The sequence below is a fragment of the Gadus morhua genome, chromosome 1 (assembly GCF_902167405.1).
Source record: "Gadus morhua chromosome 1, gadMor3.0, whole genome shotgun sequence".
Classification (NCBI taxonomy): domain Eukaryota; kingdom Metazoa; phylum Chordata; class Actinopteri; order Gadiformes; family Gadidae; genus Gadus; species Gadus morhua.
Genome location: NC_044048.1, coordinates 8,203,024 through 8,223,847, shown reverse-complemented (window position 1 = coordinate 8,223,847; position 20,824 = coordinate 8,203,024). Strand labels below are relative to the sequence as shown.

The 20,824-nt window shown below is 47.8% G+C and overlaps 2 protein-coding genes across 8 annotated transcripts in view; one reads left to right on the top strand and one right to left on the bottom strand.

Annotated features, from left to right (window-relative positions):
* LOC115543056 (low-density lipoprotein receptor-related protein 1) overlaps positions 1 to 6,204 on the top strand; it is a 94,610-nt gene extending 88,406 nt beyond the window's left edge. Inside the window, exons 82-89 of the mRNA XM_030355608.1 lie at positions 324 to 497; positions 755 to 916; positions 1,457 to 1,628; positions 1,886 to 1,987; positions 2,307 to 2,377; positions 2,726 to 2,819; positions 3,635 to 3,779; positions 4,166 to 6,204. Coding sequence (XP_030211468.1) covers positions 324 to 497; positions 755 to 916; positions 1,457 to 1,628; positions 1,886 to 1,987; positions 2,307 to 2,377; positions 2,726 to 2,819; positions 3,635 to 3,779; positions 4,166 to 4,303 — 1,058 coding nt within the window. The 3' untranslated portion in view covers positions 4,304 to 6,204. The remainder of the gene's footprint in view (positions 1 to 323; positions 498 to 754; positions 917 to 1,456; positions 1,629 to 1,885; positions 1,988 to 2,306; positions 2,378 to 2,725; positions 2,820 to 3,634; positions 3,780 to 4,165) is intronic.
* Positions 5,553 to 20,824, bottom strand: part of fmnl3 (formin-like 3) — a 35,682-nt gene continuing 20,410 nt past the window's right edge. For 2 of the 7 annotated variants that reach the window (XM_030355618.1, XM_030355652.1), the window contains 20 exons: positions 20,620 to 20,728; positions 20,188 to 20,264; positions 19,775 to 19,868; positions 18,177 to 18,251; positions 17,890 to 18,000; positions 17,615 to 17,764; positions 16,294 to 16,395; positions 15,698 to 16,091; positions 15,286 to 15,372; positions 15,052 to 15,179; positions 14,740 to 14,942; positions 13,937 to 14,240; positions 13,471 to 13,551; positions 13,222 to 13,351; positions 12,588 to 12,748; positions 12,357 to 12,458; positions 11,009 to 11,101; positions 10,620 to 10,743; positions 9,688 to 9,819; positions 5,553 to 8,167 (listed from right to left, as the gene is read on the bottom strand). In XM_030355618.1, coding sequence (XP_030211478.1) covers positions 9,728 to 9,819; positions 10,620 to 10,743; positions 11,009 to 11,101; positions 12,357 to 12,458; positions 12,588 to 12,748; positions 13,222 to 13,351; positions 13,471 to 13,551; positions 13,937 to 14,240; positions 14,740 to 14,942; positions 15,052 to 15,179; positions 15,286 to 15,372; positions 15,698 to 16,091; positions 16,294 to 16,395; positions 17,615 to 17,764; positions 17,890 to 18,000; positions 18,177 to 18,251; positions 19,775 to 19,868; positions 20,188 to 20,264; positions 20,620 to 20,728 — 2,617 coding nt within the window. In that variant the 3' untranslated portion in view covers positions 5,553 to 8,167; positions 9,688 to 9,727. Of the gene's footprint in view, positions 8,168 to 9,117; positions 9,162 to 9,676; positions 9,820 to 10,619; positions 10,744 to 11,008; positions 11,102 to 12,356; positions 12,459 to 12,587; positions 12,749 to 13,221; positions 13,352 to 13,470; positions 13,552 to 13,936; positions 14,241 to 14,739; positions 14,943 to 15,051; positions 15,180 to 15,285; positions 15,373 to 15,697; positions 16,092 to 16,293; positions 16,396 to 17,614; positions 17,765 to 17,889; positions 18,001 to 18,176; positions 18,252 to 19,774; positions 19,869 to 20,187; positions 20,265 to 20,619; positions 20,729 to 20,824 lie in introns of all 7 variants that reach the window. The other 5 variants (XM_030355628.1, XM_030355653.1, XR_003976657.1 and 2 more) reach the window with 4 other exon arrangements.

Here is a 20,824-nt window from a genome sequence, read left to right as displayed (position 1 = left end):
TTAAGTCCATCTATGATAAAATAGTATTATTTTTCAATTTAATGTTTCAATTTAGATAGTTTGTTTTGGTTTTAATATTTATTGTAATTTTATGAATAACTTGATTGATTAAACAGAGACGTTCATTAAGTTGGTGTATGTATTCTATTTTTGACTACATTAAGACTCTTACTATATACTTATAGACTAAAATAGTAAAAAAAAAAAACACTAATGAAAGAATGACATACTTGCTTGTAAATCTATCAGAAATGCTTGTTGTGTAGGACACCATTCATTAACTGTAGCGTCTTCTTCTTCTTCTGCGCTGTTATGTCTCACAGCGCCCCCCTCTGGCCCCTGCACCATCCAGTGTCAGAACGGTGGCAGTTGCTTCCTCAACGCCCACCAGCAGGCCAAGTGCCGCTGCCAGCCCAACTACAGAGGAGAGAGGTGTGAGATCAACCAGTGCAGGGACTACTGCAAGAACGGAGGCACCTGCACCGCCTCTCAAGCAGGTAATTCCATACGCCCATTTTCATATTTTAAAATGTTTGTTTCCTTGCACCAACCTACCATTACAAACTTATTGTATGGATGAGGCTGCGCGACATTAAATAGCAGTGTGATACTAACACTCTTGGTGTTAACAAATGCTGCTTCCAGTAATTCTTATCTTATCTTACTGCCTGGTTCTGCTCGTCTTGTTATTTCCCGCCTGGTTCTCTTCCTACAACGCTGATGTCTACCTCGACTGTGTCTCTCCCTCTCCCAGGGAACCCGACCTGCAGATGCCTGCAGGGCTTCACGGGCCCCCACTGCAACCTGCAGACCTGCCAGAACTACTGCACCAACGGGGGGACCTGCTCCGTCAACGTGGGCAACCAGGCCACCTGCAGCTGCCCAGCGGACTACCACGGGGACCAGTGCCAGTACAGTGAGTGGACCCACCGCCACACTGGGTTCATTGTCAGGGTAGTCTAGTCCGATGTTGGACCCTTGGGATAACAGGCTTTGTTCTAAGGTGATGGAGCTTGTAAGGGGTAAGGGTTAGGGATGTTGTTGGATGTTTTGATGACTCAAAGTAGGCTCCGACTGTTTCAATACGACTGTACAGCATCATGTTATCAGAGGCAGTCTATATATGCAAGTTCGGCTTTTAGCGCTGCCTGCTAATGAGATGAATGATCAATAAATAGATTCATAGATTGCATTAATTATAGGTCTATGAATGTAGTACGATGGATGCAATAAGAAGTGTGTTGAAAAACAAAAAAGTTAAGTTTAGCACTGATAGGGTATGTAGTGTTAGTAAGACTGTTAGTGTTCGTAATGATGTTAGTTAGCAGTGTTAGGGTTAGTAAAAGGGTTAGAACTCTGCACAGTGCTTTGAACGTACTAGAACCCATTGTGTACCAATGACCCGTAGCAGAGGAGAACCCTTGCGTCGCTGAGCTGTGATGTCTGTGGTCCTCAGGCATGTGTGAAGGCTTCTGTGAGCACGGGGGGACGTGCCTCCAGACCTCCAATGGCACCAAGCTGTGCCAGTGTCAGAGCCAGTACCACGGCCACAACTGTGAGCTGGACAAGTGCCAGTACTGTGGGGACGGCAAGTGTCACACTTCCGCCTCGGGAGAGGTATCCTGCAGGTACACACGCTCAAGTCACGTTGAGGCGTGTACTGTATGTTAAGTACATGTTAAGTAATGGTTAAGTATCCTTCCTCAGACTGAGGAAGGGTTATTCACACTACACGTGTGAATCATTATTTACACAACACGTTTTTTTGTCTAAACAATAGCAAAAGTTAACAAAGTTGAGTTAACGCATATGCATTTTCAGACAATAAAGACATTCTAATCTTCAAAACCTTTATCTCCATATGTGTGTCTCTGTGTGTGTAAAGCTGTTCGAATGGCCAGACCCAGCCCAGCTGTTACTCCTGTCTGGACTTCTGCCTCAACGGGCAATGCTCTGTTGACAACCGCTCTCTGCTGCCTCAGTGCAGGTACAGCCGCTCACACACACATTCACCCGCTCACACACATTCACACACACACACACACACATTCACCCGCTCACACACATTCGTCCGCTCACACACATTCACCCGCTCTCACACACGCACACACACACACACACACACACACACACACACACACACACACACACACACACACACACACACACACACACACACACACACACACACACACACACTAATCTGTGCCAACGCACAGACGCACACATTCATCTGCTCTCACTTTGGCTCACCGTCTGACAGTATGACCCGTGTCTGACTGCATGTTGTCCATGTGACCGTACAGGTGTAATGTCGGATGGGTCGGCTTCAGGTGTAGCGTCACAGCAGCCCCCATCGACTCCTCTTCCAGTGGAAGTAAGAATATAAGTTTTGATTTTTACCAATGACTTAAATATAAATAATGCAACACCGTTACAAATTCATACAAGGAAGGAAGAAAAAGAAAGAAGAAAACAAGCAAAGTTAACAAGAGAGGCTTGAAGATTTCCTAGCATCTGAAATGTGTAAAAGCCACGCCCGTTTTCCAGAAGTGTGGTATAGTTGGTTGTTCCACATGGGAAACAAAAGGCTGCCATACTCCAGTAAACTTTTCAGAAGATCGCTGCCATGTGTGTCTGTTCTATTGTAAGAAGATGCACCTGTTACTATTGATCCCCTCCCCTGGTTATGAGGTCTGATGGTTCAATGTGTGTATGTGTTCAGGCTCTGCCTCCATAATCATCCCAGTGCTGCTGCTGTTACTGTTGGCGCTGCTGGTGGTTGGTGCCATCTTGTGGTATAAGAGGAGAATGCGGGGGTAAGTGGAAGCGCTGGTTGACCACGGCCTATGTATTAATTTCTTTCTGAATCCTTCCACCTGTACTACTTAGCTCTCTTTCTCTCACTCAATCTCACTCTTTCTCTCTCCTGTATATATAACGTCTATCCTCTGTCTCCCAGGTCTCTAATGCCGGGCAAATCTCGTTCTCAGCGCTCGTGGTAACTTGTTGGGGTTACATAACTCACTCGTCTTAAAGACACCATCCCCTCCATATTGTCTGTAGAATCTGTCTGTCCCTGCCTGCTCAGACTCCTATTGGCTACCTCCTCCCAAACACAATGTCCTATTGACTCTCTGGAAACATAGCTTTGCTGGTAAAGCAAGATGGACTGGAGCAGTGTCTTGTCCCTGTCCCCCCTGTTGGTTGTGTGTCGACGCCAAGTTGTACTTGATGCTCATGCGGTGTGCTTGCATAGTAGCAGTAAACTATACCTCCTCTGTTTACCTCTTTGTTAAGAATTGTCCTTGCGCTTGCCGACCGTCAAATATTTGCCGTATCAAAATGTCTCAGTCCTCGCATTAAGACATGATGCAATATATTTGTTTTGTTACGGTCAAATGGCCTTCAACCAAAAAAGCCCATTTGACGACCTTGGATACCCTCGTGTTGTCTTGTTGTCTGACCTCTATGGAGCTGCTGCTGCCGAGTGTGTGTCTGGTCCATGGCGCGCCATCGATTCCTCCCCCTTGAGCAAACGCATCATTTGTGTCTCTTGTGTGTTGTTCTCCTTTAAGTGAATCCATGAAGGTGAACGGCGAGTTTGATTTGTGGTCGTTTTGTTGCCTCACAGTGCCAAGGGCTTCCAGCACCATAGGATGACTAATGGAGCTATGAACGTGGAGATCGGGAACCCGGCCTATAAGATCTATGAAGGGGAGCCCGACGACGATGCTGGAGAGCTCCTGGATTCAGACTTTGCGTTGGACCCAGATAAGGTAACACACACACTAGTATCTAGAAGCTGTTTGTGTGGAAACGTTCACGGCGGTATGTAGTGTATACGGCTTTATACATTGATTCATTTTCATCTATTGATTCTATTATTATTATTTTGATTATAAAATAAATGAATGGGTAGCAACTAATGTATTGTACTGGCTGTACATTGCGTTATACAAATATATTGAGTCTTAAATATTACAAAACATGAGACGGTGTATTCTTTTCTTAATGGTTCAAATTAGGTTCAAATATCCTAATGAACATACAGAGGTTCAAGTAAACTCCCTCTCCCGCGTAGTGTTGACCTTTGTTGTGTCGTGTAGGTGTGCACACCCGTGAGTAGTTCTACGTACCCTAGTGACGTGCTCCCTCTCTCTAGCCCACCAACTTCACCAACCCCGTGTACGCCACCCTGTACATGGGCGCCCACAACAGCCGCAACTCCCTGGCGAGCACAGACGAGAAGAAGGAGCTGCTGTCGGCGGCCGACGACGACATGAGCGACCCGCTGGCGTAAAGCCCTGCCGTGGAATGAACTGCCATCGTTGCCCTGCCCTGCCCCAGACCACACCCGCCCCACCGCGGCGCAGAGCTCAACAAACAGATGAAATGCCTTTACCAATCGGGAAGAAAAAAGAAACACAACAAAAGGAGAACACTGTATAAAATGTATAAAATGAAGGACTACTTTTTTATGTGATTGCAGTATTATATTTTTTTCTTTGACAAAAAAAAAAAAGAAATCTCTGAGGAGAAAACGGAAACCATTTTATAGACATTTATTCAGTTGTTAATTTTGCTCCCCTCCTCTCCTGTCCCCCCCCCCCCCCCCCCCCTCCCCTCAGTCATATAGCCACTACCTCTGTGCAAATGTAAGACATGGAAAGATTCAAACGGCAGTGGAACAATTTTAATTTTTTATTTTTGTATGGATTGTATAGGGGGAGGAAAAAAACAATGCATTGTTCCAATACCTAGGAAAAATAATAATTTTCCAAGTCTTTGTTGATTGTGAAAGACATTGGGGATGTGAGGACAGCAAATGTCAGTTTCACTAATGAATGCTTCCTAGTGGCTGGTTGGGCGCCTGTTTGCTCCTGGAGGTCTTGATGAGGGACGAGTGTAAGATGCCTGAGGACATACACACAACTCAGCACCCAGACAAAAACCGCCCTGTTGTCTGAATCACATTCAAGCGATTGTCTTTTCCTTCTTGCACAGACTCAAGTTATATATATTTGCATATATACATATATATAACCTATTAACAAAGTGTCTTGAAACTATACCCAGGAATACAATACAACAGTAACAAATAGCGGTCTGTACTTGCTTTTAATCAGTTCTGTTTTTTTTTTTATCAGTATCAGAAATGAATGGCCCAACTGTTTGTGTGAGTGTGTTTGTTGGAAGAATATGATTGTAATAAAGGCTCGTATTCCAGACCGTCTGGGAGGTTATCTGCGGCCGTTTGGTATCCGCCGCCGGCTCTAGCATGGAGAGCCCGACTAAGTAACCGCCGGAGATCAGGCTCTCGTGAAGTTTGATGATGCAGAGTTACAGATCTGTGCCGACCAGTGTCGTATTCGAGTTTGTCCGTAACATTTAGTAAATGAACGGCTGTATTTAGCTTTTGGTCTTTTTGTCCTCCATTGTAAAATGTTTTTTTTTTGTCAGGAAAGGCCCAGGAGCCAAGTCGATGGTACGTTCTTGTATGAAATGAGTTTTGAAGTTGTTGGGTTGATTTCTTGTGTATTTGATGTTTGTTTGTTTGTTTGTTTGTTTTGGGGAGGGGGGTGTTCATGTAATTTGGGTTAGTGCTCATTGTTAAGTGCATTCCTAACGGGGGGGGGGGGGGGGGTAGGGGGGGCTAATGTCCCTCCTGATAAGCATTCCTTTGTTGATTCCTTTGCCTTGCTGCTGCTAATGCTATCGCTAGCCATCTGCCCTCCTCTTTGAACCTGTCGCGGTTTGGATTGCTCCGTCTCTGCACCTCTTATTCAATCTTCCACAGCTTCCTCACACCGCACGCCCTTGGCACCACCCTTCCACTTCTTAACAGTATTCACAAAATGTGCTTTTAAAAGTCCCGCCATGCTACGTTCTTTATTTCACTGCTTATTAGAAAAATCATTTTAGTTTTTGGTTTTCTTGATTTTGAGAATGTCTCTCGGATTGCAGAACTCACATGGATGTTTTTCGGTTTAGTTGTTTGTTTTAATTTTGGTTAATTTTGATTTTTTTGATATAAGAAATTAAATGGATTTTTATAGTAGAAATGTATGGTGACTCTGACCTTCATTTGAAATAGAATGGCTTCTGTCATCATGGCTGGAGCAAAACATCAGTGAATTACCATTGAATATATAACTCATAACCACAAATTTCGGAAATAAAATGTGAATTTGTAGAAATGTTTGAATGTCCCACCTTCTGCTTTATATATTTTTTATTTTATATGTCCATCAGAAAGATATATTTTTTAAAGTTCTCGTATAGATTGACTGATTGTTAAGGAAAAGAGAAATGCAAGCATTTCACTTTATTTCAATTTCAAAGAAAGTCGCTTTTTTCTTCATTCATTGATTTGCATCTATTTGGCCAAGGACATTTCCACTTCAAATAATGTCTAAAACAAGGTTAAGGCAAACGGAGTAGTGTACATTTGGTCGCTCTATTGACAGTTCCATACTAGAACACAAAAATAATTCTCAAAGTGCACAATCATTTTGCTACTCGATGCTTTTAAGAGGGAATTGATCTGATGTACAATAGAAGCACAAAGACATCCCAACCTGCATGATTATAATAGAAATATCCTTCATCCACTGCATTTACAATTTATCCACCTCTGACTTATAAAACAGCAGTCTATATCAAATAATCTTCAATCTTGTGTCACTTCCTAAGTTTGACAGAAAGTGTTGTCAAATATATATATACATATATTTATAAAGTTCAGATACATGACAGTTTTTAACATCTTCCCTCAAAACAGAACACCAAATTGATTGCAAAGAGGCAAATTAAAAAGCTCTTTCCCCTGACCTTTCCTCCATTTAACTTTCATATTTTTAACCTTTGTATGTTGATTATATTTTTAGTGTTCATGCCATAGTAAAAAGGAAATTGCATTTAAGACTTCAAAGATACACGTTATGGCTGACTTAATGAAAATAATACTGTCGTTACGAAAGGCACTTTTGACAAAAGTAAGACATGAAAGCATGTTTGGTTTGGCTAGCAGTCCAAAGGACCGATGGAAGCGTACAATATTGAAACTAGGAATGCAAACAACTCCAAGTCTCTGTTCTGTTGTCGACGGTGTGCTCAATCTCGAGTCCTTCCAAAAGTCGTTCCACGTTCTCTGTTACTCGTGATCTTCTTGGATATTCAGAGGAAAGAAAGATCCAGCCTCGTCAGAGCAAGAGTTCTCCTTTAAGAGTTAGCATATGTGTCAGCAAGCCGGGTTCATGCCCGGCCCGACGTTATGGCTTTAGGAATGTTTTGCAGGCACTTGTGGGTAGAAGCATTGTCCTTCCTGCTTTGGCCAACGGAGTCCAGACTGACCACACCTGCATGAAGCCCTCTTTAAATAGTGTATGTAACCCTCTTTAATTAGGGTTTCATACACTGCCTTGATCCCAGTGCCAAGGTCCAGCAGGATCTTGTGCAGTCCGTCTAACTGAGCCCATGGCGATGTTAGAGTCTATCTTTGGAGTGAGAAAGGAAAGTCGGCCCAATGCAGTCGCTGTAATTATTCCTGCAGAAGTATCTCCATAAATAAATAAATACCCAGACGGCACTATGTCATGGGTTTGATGCCCCCGCTCATCACTTCCAGTCTCTCTGTTGCCTCAGGCGTGGGGTTCAGGGCAGGGTATTGGTCTGGGGTACGGGGACCCCCACCAGGGCACAGGGCACAGGGGAGGTGGTCCGGGGTACGGGGACCCCCACCAGGACACAGGGCACAGGGGAGATGGTCCGGGGTACGGGGACCCCCACCAGGACACAGGGGACAGGGGAGGTGGTCTGGGGTACGGGGACCCCCACCAGGACACAGGGCACAGGGGAGGTGGTCCGGGGTACGGGGACCCCCACCAGGACACAGGGCACAGGGGAGGTGGTCTGGGGTACGGGGACCCCCACCAGGACACAGGGCACAGGGGAGGTGGTCTGGGGTACGGGGACCCCCACCAGGACACAGGGCACAGGGGAGGTGGTCCGGGGTACGGGGACCCCCACCAGGACACAGGGCACAGGGGAGGTGGTCTGGGGAGGCGGGGGTTGTAAGTGTTGGGGGACACACGGGTGGTTTAAGGCCTCTTCCAGCCGCTCCGCAGCAAGGCGTCGGCTCTCAGGAACGGCTGGTTTCTGAGATCTGTGAGTGGGAGGGTTGGGGGGAGGGGGAGAGAGACAGGGGAGGGGGACACACGTGTTAGGAGAGTACAGCCGAACGCCACGGCCCACTGAATCCTGGCTCAGCTCCGAGCCGCAAACTCGTCAACGATTTTGGTCCTTTTTGAATCCCTTCATTGCAATAACAGTGTCTGTGAAGGCTGATACATGGCACTAGAATAGCGCAGGTATGTCTTCATAGTTTGGTTGCACTGTGTGATGGGATTTATCTATTTATCGTCAATGGTTATTTTGAAAAGAGAAATTACACTTTTCCCTAAACCTTGGATTCCCAAATTCTAACATTATTGCTATAATGTGACACAGTGGACACCAGGGCTTTGGGAGTGTGGTTACTTAAATCACATGGTCACACGGACACAATATGGATACACAATTCAAAGACAAACATGGCAGATGGCCAACAAGCTCTTTCTAATATTAGAAAAAGCTTATTGACCGAGCGCTGTGCAGCAGAACGCGAGAGACCGTTAGCAGACACACAACACGGTGGATATTGTTAACAGGTGAGCTGGACGAACACTGGACTGCATGCAACACATAGGAGGAGGTAACAGATGATGATGGTGACGATGATGAAGATGGTGGTGCCCTGACCATAAATGTAGTGGTCATCAGTGACAAACCGATGGCATCGATAAGACCGTGTACAAACAATTCTCTTGCCTGGAGGTTGAGGGTCACTAGAATTTAAAATACGATTTTAGATTGATGCTTAAAAAGTGAATTACTCAGAACTGGACCGGTCAAATATTGGACTACGTTGTCATCTATTCCATTACTGGTGTGTAGCACAGCGATTGGACTGCTTTGAGAAGCTTGTGAAGCGCCAAAGCAGCCGACGTCCACGTAGCGACCGCACACGGGAGCTGCAGAGCTAAAGCGGCAGCGGGCTGCACCAGACTACCTTACCCTCAGCTAGGACTCTCATGTACCCTCATTACTCTCCGTCTCAGCTGTAGGAGTACAGAGGCGGATGGAGGGGTTGGGGGAGGATGAGGAAAGAAGAGTGTCATGTTAGCAGGAAAAAACCAAAACATGTTAGTCTAGAATGGAACCAGATGCTGTCCATTCATTGTATTTTGGAAAGCCAAACCTCTTTAGGCAAAAATTCTGCATTCTGAAGGAGAAAGATTGTCGACCATTGCAAAAGTTGCAATGTGCATATCGTTGTTGTTATAGTCATCCATGCCATGCATGATCCTCGCTCTTGATTGCTTCACAATCAGGGCTGTGTTCACGTTTATAATTTTGCTCAGAATTTTCTAAAAAAGTAAAAGAGGTTTGCCGACTCCTACTCGTTGTAGCCCAACAGTCTGTGGAGCTTCACAAAAGAAACCCAACAGGGCAACCGGTGGCAGCCTGGGTTAGTACACAGGTCAGTCAGGAGAGGGATCCTGGGGTTGAGTGACAGGTGGGGGGGGGGGGGGGGGGGTCATGCTGCATGCAACAGGGGGCTCGGGAGAGAGACCTGCAGACAACCTTGGCATTAGTGTGTGTGGGGGTAGGGTTGGGAGGAGGGCTAGCAGTTGCCGTCTTCGCAGAGGTTGGCTTCACAGAAGAACCGCGAGCCCCGCTTAGCGGTGCGCGCTGTGAAGGGCACGCTCTTCAACACTGAGGAAGAGGAGGATGGGGGAGAGGTTACGTCACACCTGGAACACTGCTAGTAAGAGGGACACGGTTAAACCTAGTTCTTTGACTAGTGTACGATGTCGCTATGGGATTAAGAAGGATAATTATACAGGGTTATAATTATATGACATGTTACACAGTGGCATCATAGTTAATGGAGTTCAATGTCAGATCAACTGTCAGTATTCAGCTAGTGTTGGGTTGAGGCCAGGGATATTGTTACCAACATTATGACACAAACAGGAACAAAACAAAACCCTAGCATTCATTAATTTTGAAGCGGAGACGTCTGTTAGCTAAGGCTGTCCTGAGGCTGAGGCTGGGACTGAGGCTCTGGTTGTTGGTCCGGTGTTGTCTGTGTACGCAAGCCTTTGCTGCTGCGTGTTAGCATCAATCACGCACACTTCCCATACGCAATTCATCGCAACATAAATATTTTTGTTCTCATTAAATTACACATTTTTTACACAATTTACATTCTGAGGCATTGAGGCTAACAGCTATCTTTCTCTTTGTACATCACGAACTAGACTGCTGTGGTAGGAGACAGAGGAGGAAGTCTGGAGGGCTTCCTGTGTGTTTCACGACGGCCCATGGCCCGGCCAGGGGGGGGGCCGTCTCCACCACGTAGCACAGCGTGCACTGCAGGGGGGCCGAGCAGTCGACCACCAGCGTCACGGTGGGCCTGGCTCCCTGGGGGCCTCCACTGGGCCCCTGTGGGGCTCTACCGAGCCCCGGGCTCCTCGGAACACGCGGGCTCCTCGAGGCACTCTCTGTCCCACCTGTGATGATGTCCTCTATGGTCCCGTCCTTGCCCTCGTACACGGGCCGGTGCTCTTTAGCCTGCCGCTTCCTCAGCTCTGCGATCAGCTCCTGCTGCTGCTGCTTCTTCTTGTGGGCCTGGACCTAGAAGCACACGAGGCTGAGTGACCCTCTTCTCTCTAGAGCCATGCGTTGGTCTACCAGCCGACATTGGCACTCTGATTAGCTCTTCAACTGTAAGAATGAAAGTGCACTTTGTGCAGTCAGGATTTTCATATTTTATGTACAAGACTCTGCATCAGACTTGCATATTGATACAAATCGAACTAAAGAACTATTCTTAGGAAATGATGGATTTCTCCTATTTCTGAAGAGGTTTTTGACTCCGGACATCTCGTCTGGAGGGTACCTTGGGGTCGTGCTGTTTAGCCTCCTGCGCCAGTAACTTCTCTCTCAAGGCTTCCTCCTGCTTTTTCCTCTGCTGGTTTTCCTCCACTGCATCCTGTAGAGACACAGAGAGAGAGAGAGAGAGAGAGAGAGAGAGAGAGAGAGAGAGAGAGAGAGAGAGAGAGAGAGAGAGAGAGAGAGAGAGAGAGAGAGAGAGAGAGAGAGAGAGAGAGAGAGAGAGAGAGAGAGAGAGAGAGAGAGAGAGAGAGAGAGAGAGAGAGAGAGAGAGAGAGAGAGAGAGAGAGAGAGAGAGAGAGAGAGAGAGAGAGAGAGAGAGAGAGAGAGAGAGAGAGAGAGAGAGAGAGAGAGAGAGAGAGAGAGAGAGAGAGAGAGAGAGAGAGAGACATTTCGATTGAGTACAGAAACAAGGCATAGGAAAAAACAAAATGTCCGCTTTCGAAAGAGGAGGAGGAAACGGATCATAGGTTGAACAGACATTTAAGGTAGTCATTAAAAGTTCTGCGCCCTTTTATTTCCTTAAGCCGCTCTGTCTCGTTGTCAGGAGCACACAAACACACATACACCCCGCACACACACAGGCGGACACACACAAACACACACAAGCAACAAACAAAAAAAAACGTGCACATTTCCTGGAGTAGATCTCATAAATCCAGACAGGGGAACAATGTGAGGATGTGTGCTGGGTGGTGGAGGGTCAGAGGAGACAGTGGAGGGCCCCGTCTAAACAGCTGCTGCTCCCAAACCCAGCTGCTCCTTCCTGTTTTTCCACCTCCTGCTCCATGCTACTTCCTGTGGCGGCGGCGGCAGCGGCAGCGGCAGCCTCACCACCACTCCTCCACCCTCTCCTCCCCTTCTTGTTGTGCTCTAAGAAACAGGACGACTACGCCCTCTCTTCCTCACCACTGGGGTCTTCCCCCCCGCACACAATGGGAGAGATGGCCAGATAGAGAGGGGGAGGGAGGGGGAGAGCGAAAGGAGGGAGGGGAGAGAGAGAGAGAGAGAGAGAGAGAGAGAGAGAGAGAGAGAGAGAGAGAGAGAGAGAGAGAGAGAGAGAGAGAGAGAGAGAGAGAGAGAGAGAGAGAGAGAGAAAAGAGAAAGAGAGAGGGGGAGAGAGCGAGAGAGAGAGAGAGAGAGAGAGAGAGAGAGAGAGAGAGAGAGAGAGAGAGAGAGAGAGAGAGAGAGAGAGACAGAGAGAAAGAGAGAGACAGAGAGAGAGAGAGAGAGAGAGAGAGAGAGAGAGAGAGAGAGAGAGAGAGAGAGAGAGAGAGAGAGAGAGAGAGAGAGAGAGAGAGAGAGAGAGAGAGAGAGAGAGAGAGAGAGAGAGAGAAAGGGGGCCCTCTGCTCACCTTGTAAGCTTTGATGAACCTCACGAACACGGGGAAGAACACAGACGGGGGAGTCGTCTTTGAGCTCTCGCCAAAGAAGTTCACCACATTGTTGAAGGCCTCCTGGTGAGAGGAGTGAGAGGAGTAAGAGGGGTGAGAGGAGTGACACACACAGCTTGGCATTGAGGCGTCCCTTCATGTCCGTTTCCGCCTCAGGGAGATAATATCCGTGCGGTGGTGAGGGGGTAATACCTCCGACGCCTTGGCGTCCTTCTGCAGCTTGTCCAGCAGGGCGTCGCTGGAGTGCAGGAAGGTCTTGAGCACCGGGTGGTCGTGCCGGCTGCACTCCCTCTTGATCAGGTCCATGCCCTTGCCCAGCTCCCGCACGTCCAGCAGCACGTTCTCCAGGGACACTGCGCCGTTCACAGGGGGGGGTCATTGATTGAACAGTATCACAGTTCACCTGCCATACTATTCCACTGGTTCTCCTACTGCTAATACCAGTGATAATCATTGATAATAGCTTGATAAAAAAACACAAAGTTCCTATGCTGGGACCAAATGCCCGGATGATGAGAAATGGCGTCCTACATAATTAAACCCTTAAACGTTTAATTGTACCATACTTGACCTGTTTTAACAGGTCCAGTAGGCGGCCGGACAAACGGCCACCAACAGTGTTGGTGGCCATGTTGTAAATGTCCATGTATCTATCATCGTGCCTGACGCAATCCTTTTAAAATAACTCCTCACAGCTGCGGTTCTGCTGTCTGGACTAGCGGTTCATTAGCATTCGGGAGCATTCATTTGGGTCTCCTCAGAACTGACACTACACGGCCATTGGTTTGGACCGGTGTTTAAAAGGTCTACAGGTTATTTTCCCCACCTGCTGCTGCCTTGTCCACATAGTGCAGCTCGCTGTAGAAGTTTGCCAGGTCCGAGTACTTCTCCTTGACGATGAGCGCGATGTAGTGGAGCAGGGTCATCTTCCTGTCTGTCGACTTGGTGTCCAACAGCTGGGGAAAGCACGGGGGAAGACGCAGCAAAACAGATCAAAACTCTGGAGCCCTTCACAAGCACTGTCTTTATAAAGCCAGGAGCACAGGGATTAAATGTGCTGATCAAAAACACTTACCAGATCCAGACTCTGCAGTTTAAAGCCATACACTGAGCCTCTTTTGCTGCTGTTCATGTAGTTACCCAGGGCTAGGATGATCTAGAAGAGAGTAGAAAAGAGGGGCTAATATGTTTACATAATCCTCCTTATTAGAAAGAAACAAACTTCCCAAACAGTGATTTGGAAAATAAGGGACCTTTCTTTTGTATCGTATCGGTATAATTCAGATGTTTTTCTTTGGTCTCTAAGTAGAGCACAGTTGCAGATGTCATGGAATCAAAACAACAGAAGGTAGCTGTTACATTTACATTCAGGGCACTATTACCCAAAGCGACTTACAATAAGTACATTTGTCAGAAGATAGAGAAACAACAATATATCGCAGTCGGTACAGCTGTTCAGGATGTTCATAGAACCAATTTTCAAGCACCTCCTCTCGCTAGGTTAACCCATTCCCCGTACACAACCAAGGTGTTGTCCTCACCTCAAGCATCCTCCTCAACTTGGACGAGGACTTGACGGAGCCGGAGGCGGCGATCACGGCGTTGAGCTGCGGCGTCAGCATGGTGATGCTGTCGGAGAAGTTCCCCACGAAGGTGATGATGTTCATGCGCTGCGTGAGCCTCTCGATCTTACTGAAGAGCATCATGAAGCGGTCCTCCTCCGCCAGCTGGTCCAGCGGGCGCCGCTCGCGCTCGTACTGCCGCAGCACCTTCACCTCGGCCTCCGTGGGCAGGAAGCGCATCAGACACTCCACGAAGTCCACGGGCAGGGCCTTCAGGTCGAACCTGGTGGGAGGGGGCAGGCGGTAAGCTGTGTGGAGTCGCTTGGTTTAGACTGCTCTTCAGAGGTCAAAATAGAACAGAATGAAAAACACATCTCAATCCAGAGGCCTTGGTAAAAAAACCTCTTCAATCATGTTAATTGTTGGGTTTTATAATCTGTTTTGCCTAATATTATTCCTCCTGAAATCATACTCATTTGAATACATTCATTTCAGTCTTAGAGGATATTCTTGCTTTGTGGGTTTTGTGTATTTAATGTAATTAATTGTATTAAATCCTCCTCTGTCGTAGTGCTGTAGTGGTTAGAGAGTTAGGAAGATAAAAGCTCTACTTCTCCTCGTGGCAAGAATAGTTAGAGAAAAGAAGGTAAATGCTCTTCTTCTCTTAGTGGTAGGAAGAGTCTGGAAGATAAAAGCTCTTTTTCTCTTAGTGGTAGGAAGAGTTAGGAAGATAAAAGCTCTTCTTCTCTTAGTGGTAGTAAGAGTCTGGAAGGAAGCCCTACTTCTCTATGGCTTTGCAGATCTCCTCAGGTTTCTTGTTGGCCTTTCTCAGTGTGATGGCCAGGTTCTTAGAGCGATTGGCATCCAGCAGGGTGATTTTGTTCACAGCCTTGTTGGCCACCTTGTTTGTAGTGCTGGACAGATCCACCGTAGCCACCTGGGCTCTGGTCTTGAACAGCTCCTCAAACCTCTCTAGGTCCAACTCCTAAAGAAGAGAATCACAGATTAATGACCAAACCCCATCATGCTCCATGTCAGCACCACAGCGTGAGGCAGCATCAGGTGTACTTGCAGCTGGGTTCAGCTAGACGTACCTCCAGGACACGCTCGTCGTCAATCTCGTTGAAGACGGTGCCGTTGATCTGATTGGGCTTGAGCGCCGTCCAGTTGAAGATTGGCAAGCGGAACTTCGTTTTGATTGGCTTCTTGATTCTGATCGCTGCTTTAGGGAAACGTCTTTTAGAAAACAGCTGAGTGATTGGTTTACCTTGTTTCACCCCAGTAACAGTGACCTCCAAGAAAGCTAGAAGTCAAATGTGCTATCATACCTGACAGGCCCAAACTCAGTATGGGGAAGGAGCGAGAACCGTCCGGCAGAGGTGGAGGTGGGGGCGGCCCTGGTGCACACGGGATGCCTTCAACACACAGAGACCAACATCGCCTCTTTTAAAACAGGCCGTTCACAACCTATATCATCGTTCATGTTTGATGTCCTCCTCCTTCTCCTTCCTGAATGTGCTGACGTCCCCTACCCACTGCTCCCCTCAACATAGGAAGTGCCCTAAGTGCATCCCTTTCCTGTCTGGGGTTAGAGGAACTCTATCACAACCTGGCTGCTGACACAAATAGATGTCCTCTGAGGCCCCCCCCCCCAACCCAGGACTGGCCTTCACATGCACTGTGTGTGTGTATACAACATGATGGACACACATGGAGGATTCCGTCCGTTCCTCTGTTTACCTGCGGCCGAGGGAAGTGGTGGAGGCGGCGGGGGTGGAGGAGGCGGCGGGGGCGGAGCCTCGCTGGCGGGGGGTAAACTGGGGTCGACGCCCTCTGTCGCCGTTCGCTCGACAAGAGGCTCCGTCAGCAGCAGTGACTGTCCGCCGCCGCCCAGCGGGAACCCGAGGCCACGGTCGCCAGGGATACCGGCGCCGCCCGGGACTCCGCCTCCGCCGCCGGCTAGCGGCTCGATGGCGATGTCGCCGTCGGGTTTCTTGTGCAGGCGGATGGTGCCCTGTTGCTCCAGCTCCATCAGCCGCTTCTCGATGCTGAAGTGTCTCTGGTAGGCCGCGTCCTTCTCCTTGATCATCCTCCTCAGGGTGCTCACCTGGGTGCTGGTCGACTCAGAGGTTTCCTAGAGGGACACCAGGGGGCGACAGAGAGCACCACGGGCACGATCAGCGCGACACCACAGACAAACTATTCCCTGGTGAGCGTGTTTACTGTCAAACGACGTAATTGTGTTGCTCTGTAGATCGGAGATGCTACGCAGCCCAGGCAGGACTGATGGACAACAGAGGATATAGCATCGCGCTCCACAATTCACACCAGCTCACCCGCATCACGTGTAGTTCCTTATCCTTTTGAAGGACAATCTTCTCCAGGTCTGCTACTTTCATCATGGTCTCATTCTCCAAGTCCAGCAGCTTCTCCGTCACCTAGACAGAGAGATGGAGAGACCGAGCACGGTACACCGTCAGAGTGTGCCGTGTGGGTGGAGGGAGGACGGACCGAGACAGAGGAACACCTGGGCTTCTCTCCGACATCCACTCCTTCTCTCTCCTCATCCCTCTCGCTCTCCTCATCCACTCTGCGGCATCAGAGAGAAACACGATATGCCCGGCAGTATGACACAGCAAAGAGCTGCAGAGAATACACTCACTTATCGATTTGGACCGATTTCATTATAGTGGGTTTTAGGGAGACCCCCCATAGGGCATGAGCTCAGCCAAATGGGAAGTCCAAGCTCTCATCCCCAACAGCGCATTAACAATGTGTTTTTGTTGAGCTGTGTCTCCTATTGGTCTTTGTTTAATACGATATTTTTTAAGATGGAGTACATTCAAGTAAATTCAAATCCTTAATCACCAAGCCAAATTCCTGGTTGGTGTAAAACCCTTCTTGGCAATTAAATCCTTTCTGATTCTGATTCTGATTCTGATTCCATGAAGTATGTACTTCTCTTCTCTGCTGTGTGCCTCAGCACAGACTGCTTAGCTGAGTTGAAATATAAAAGCAGTTCATATATTAATACTAACATATCAGCTTTTCACCCCTCAACACCGCAAAACGTTTGATCGTTGGATTGTGGTCATTAATGTTGTTAGCGACATTGTCAGCATGGCCAAGCAACAACAATAATACCGGCCCAGCACAACATATGGCCCATCTACTGACTGAGATTCTGCAAATCCCTTTATGCTGAAGAATTCACCCGGAATTCTGACCCTTTTCCTCCCCCATCATTCCTGACTCCTGAGAGCCGAGTTTGTTTTGAAATTCCTGCAGTGATGTCAGGACTGCCCACGACCTCTGGATGTGAAGATCTTCAGAGAGCAGTGTGGGATATGAAGGCCGAGTGTCCAGAAAGACTGATGCAACGCTAGAACAATATGACTCTTGTTCCTGTGTTCTCCACGCAGGGCAACACCGTAACCTTTCAGCACATGTTCACCTCACAATTACCAGAAACCCCTTGAGGGAATTCATAGAAAACCAGAAATAACCACCAAGTAGAGTCCAAGAGCGGCAAGGTTAAGGGAAGAGTACAGGGGAACACCAAAGTACAGGACATAGATAACAAACCACAGTCAGCGCGCTAACAGGAACTAAGGTGAACGGCACCGATGGATCCAAAATGGCCGCTGGTGATCTTACGTGGGACAGGTGCTCCTCGAGCTCGTCCACCTTCTCCAGCGCTGCGTTCTTAGTTTCTGCATCTTCCAGTAGACCGCCGACGTCGAACACGTTGTCAAGGTAGGCCTGGATCTGCACCGACAGCTTGTCGCTCTCTGTGTGCTTTGATTTCTGCCGAGGCAAGAAGTGTGTCAACATGAGGTTAACACTCGGAACAGTCCACCATTTGCTTCAGGTTACTGTTTAGATGGTGGTTTTGTTCATGTTTATTTATTCTTTTTATCTTCCAGCCTCACCTCCAAGTAGTCGTCCAGGCCCAGCTTAGTGAACTCGTACTGCAGGTGGACCCTGAAGTTCATGTCCTCCACCGAGTGGACCATGATGTTGATGAACTGCATGCAGGCCACCTGAGTGGAGAGCAGAGAACACGTTGGCCAGGTTGAACAGATGGGGAAGACCGGAAGTCCCATGTGAGCACACACACACACACAATCACACACAAAATAACCAAAGCATGTGAAGAACTTAATGGATGGCAGATGCACCGTTGGGGTGCCCCCTGTGTTTGACCGTAAAGGCTCACCATGAAGTCAATGTTTGCTTCCTCAGAGCGAAAGTAATCCATCAGCCTCTCGAATCGCTGCTTCTCCTTACACACCTGGAAGTACAAACTGGATCATTCACAGGAGGATATTCTTCAAGGGAATGCTAACATTTTGTTTGCATAGAAGATGATATTTCCTTACTAGAATGACCCAACATTCCCCATTTGATGTCTATCTTACATCCATGAGTGTAATAGTTATGTATGAAAAGGTCAGCTCGCTTACATCGCAGCAATGCCGCCTAATTATGGGAATTCATGGGAAGGGACAGAACGCCAACGGGATAGATTTAGCCCAACTCCCACCAAACACAAACACACTGGGAAAATGAGAGCAAAGAAAAACAAACACTGCTTTCCCGACCCCTGAAGAGGTCCTCTATACCAGTGCTAAAAGGGAAAGTCCCAGTAGGCCTAATAATGATTGTAATTACAGTTGCAATACTGTACTGCTTTGGTGCGTAACTCCTAATTACTGCGGTTGAACACCATTGGTGGCCGTGTTGTAAAAGTCCATGTACCTGTCATCGTGCCTTTTAAAGTAACACACCACAGCTCTCTGCTGTCTGGACTGGCAGTTCATGAGTATTCAGGCTCTCCTCAGAATTTGGACCCTTGTTTAAAATGTCTACAAGGCGAAGTATAGACACTGAGCAAACTTTTGAGGTCTATGTTTTGATGGCTCCAATCTGGTGACTTAATTCCAAGAGTCCCAAAGGTCACCAGGAAGCTAGTGAGCTACTGCTAACACCCTCAGTGTGAAGCTAGTGAGCTACTGCTAACACCTTGAGTGTGAAGCTAGTGAGCTACTGCTAACACCCTCAGTGTGAAGCTAGTGAGCTACTGCTAACACCCTCAGTGTGAAGATAGTGAGCTACTGCTAACACCCGGAGTGTGAAGCTAGTGAGCTACTGCTAACACCCTCAGTGTGAAGCTAGTGAGCTACTGCTAACACCCTCAGTGTGAAGATAGTGAGCTACTGCTAACACCCGGAGTGTGAAGCTAGTGAGCTACTGCTAACATCCTCAGTGTGAAGCTAGTGAGCTACTGCTAACATCCTCAGTGTGAAGCTAGTGAGCTACTGCTAACACCCTCAGTGTGAAGATAGTGAGCTACTGCTAACACCCGGAGTGTGAAGCTAGTGAGCTACTGCTAACACCCTCAGTGTGAAGCTAGTGAGCTACTGCTAACATCCTCAGTGTGAAGCTAGTGAGCTACTGCTAACACCCTCAGTGTGTAGATAGTGAGCTACTGCTAACACCCTCAGTGTGAAGCTAGTGAGCTACTGCTAACATCCTCAGTGTGAAGCTAGTGAGCTACTGCTAACACCCGGAGTGTGAAGATAGTGAGCTACTGCTAACACCCTCGGTGGAGAGGTCTTGTGGCAGAGTTCCCTTCACCCTCCCGTATCGACTTTGCGGGCCTCTCTGTACCCCATGGAGAGACAGGAAATGACATTGCAATTCTTTAGTACTTCACTCAGTAAACACGCAGATTTCGCTCTATAACTATACAGAGCATCAAACAGCAGGCTATTTAATGTCATTTCATCGAGACTGAGGCCCGTCCTACCGCACCTCTTTAAAGTTATCGAACGCTGAGAGGATGATTTCGTGGCCTCCTCGGACCAGACAGACGGCGGCCAGCAGCTCCAACACCAGCGCTTTCGTCCTAGAACCACACGTCACACACTCATCACCTCCTCATTGTCACCCATTCTTTGATCCAGAGTTAACAAAGTTATACATATTTATATGTAAGAGGAGTCAGGGATTGAACTAGCAGCCTTCCGGTTACCAGTCAACCCGCTCTACCTCCTGAGCTACTGCCCCCCCCCCCCCCCCCCCCCCGCCACTTCAGAGGGACCGGGGATCCAGGCAGATAGGCCGGGCGTATCCAATGAACAGGGCTGCAGGGGCTTCACCAGGTGTGAAGTCCCAGCCGTAGTTATCCTGCATGGGGGCCGGAGGGGGCGGGCTTTAGCGCTTACCTCGAGTTCTTATTGTTCAGGCTGAGAGCGATCTCGTTGACAGCATGCGGATGGGACATGACCATATTGAAGCCGTACTGCGGAAGGACGAGGATCGAAGGTCGTGGTTAGAGAGAGAATATAAAGCTTGCTCTTGTACTGTATACAGGGGAAAGGAAGTTTGGTCCCTTCTGTCCCCGCGACCCGACCACGGATAAGCGCTTTGAAGATGAGACGGATGAGTTTAGCTCTTATATGTGCAGAACAGACACAAAATGTATCTATTTGCTGTTTTTTCGCGATGCTATTATGGATATATCCAGGGGTGTCTATAACATGTATGTTGTTCAACCCTACTAAATCTGACCTGATTATTGTGTTCCCTGCACTGCTTTACAAAGGCTGAGTGTCTATTCACTGAAGGACACACCACTGTTTGGATCTGCGTTTTACCTGGTAGTTCATGATGGCTCTCAGGCACATGATGCACACGTGTACATCGTCCTTCTGGCTGACGAGACGGGAGTTCTTGATGGTTTTGGTGTTCGTCACAGAGCCATATCTGCAAGAGACAACGCTGTGATGTCACACACCAATGAGATTGTGCAAATGCACTTGTGGTGATCAGAATTGACTTCCTCTTTGGGCAGGGGATAGA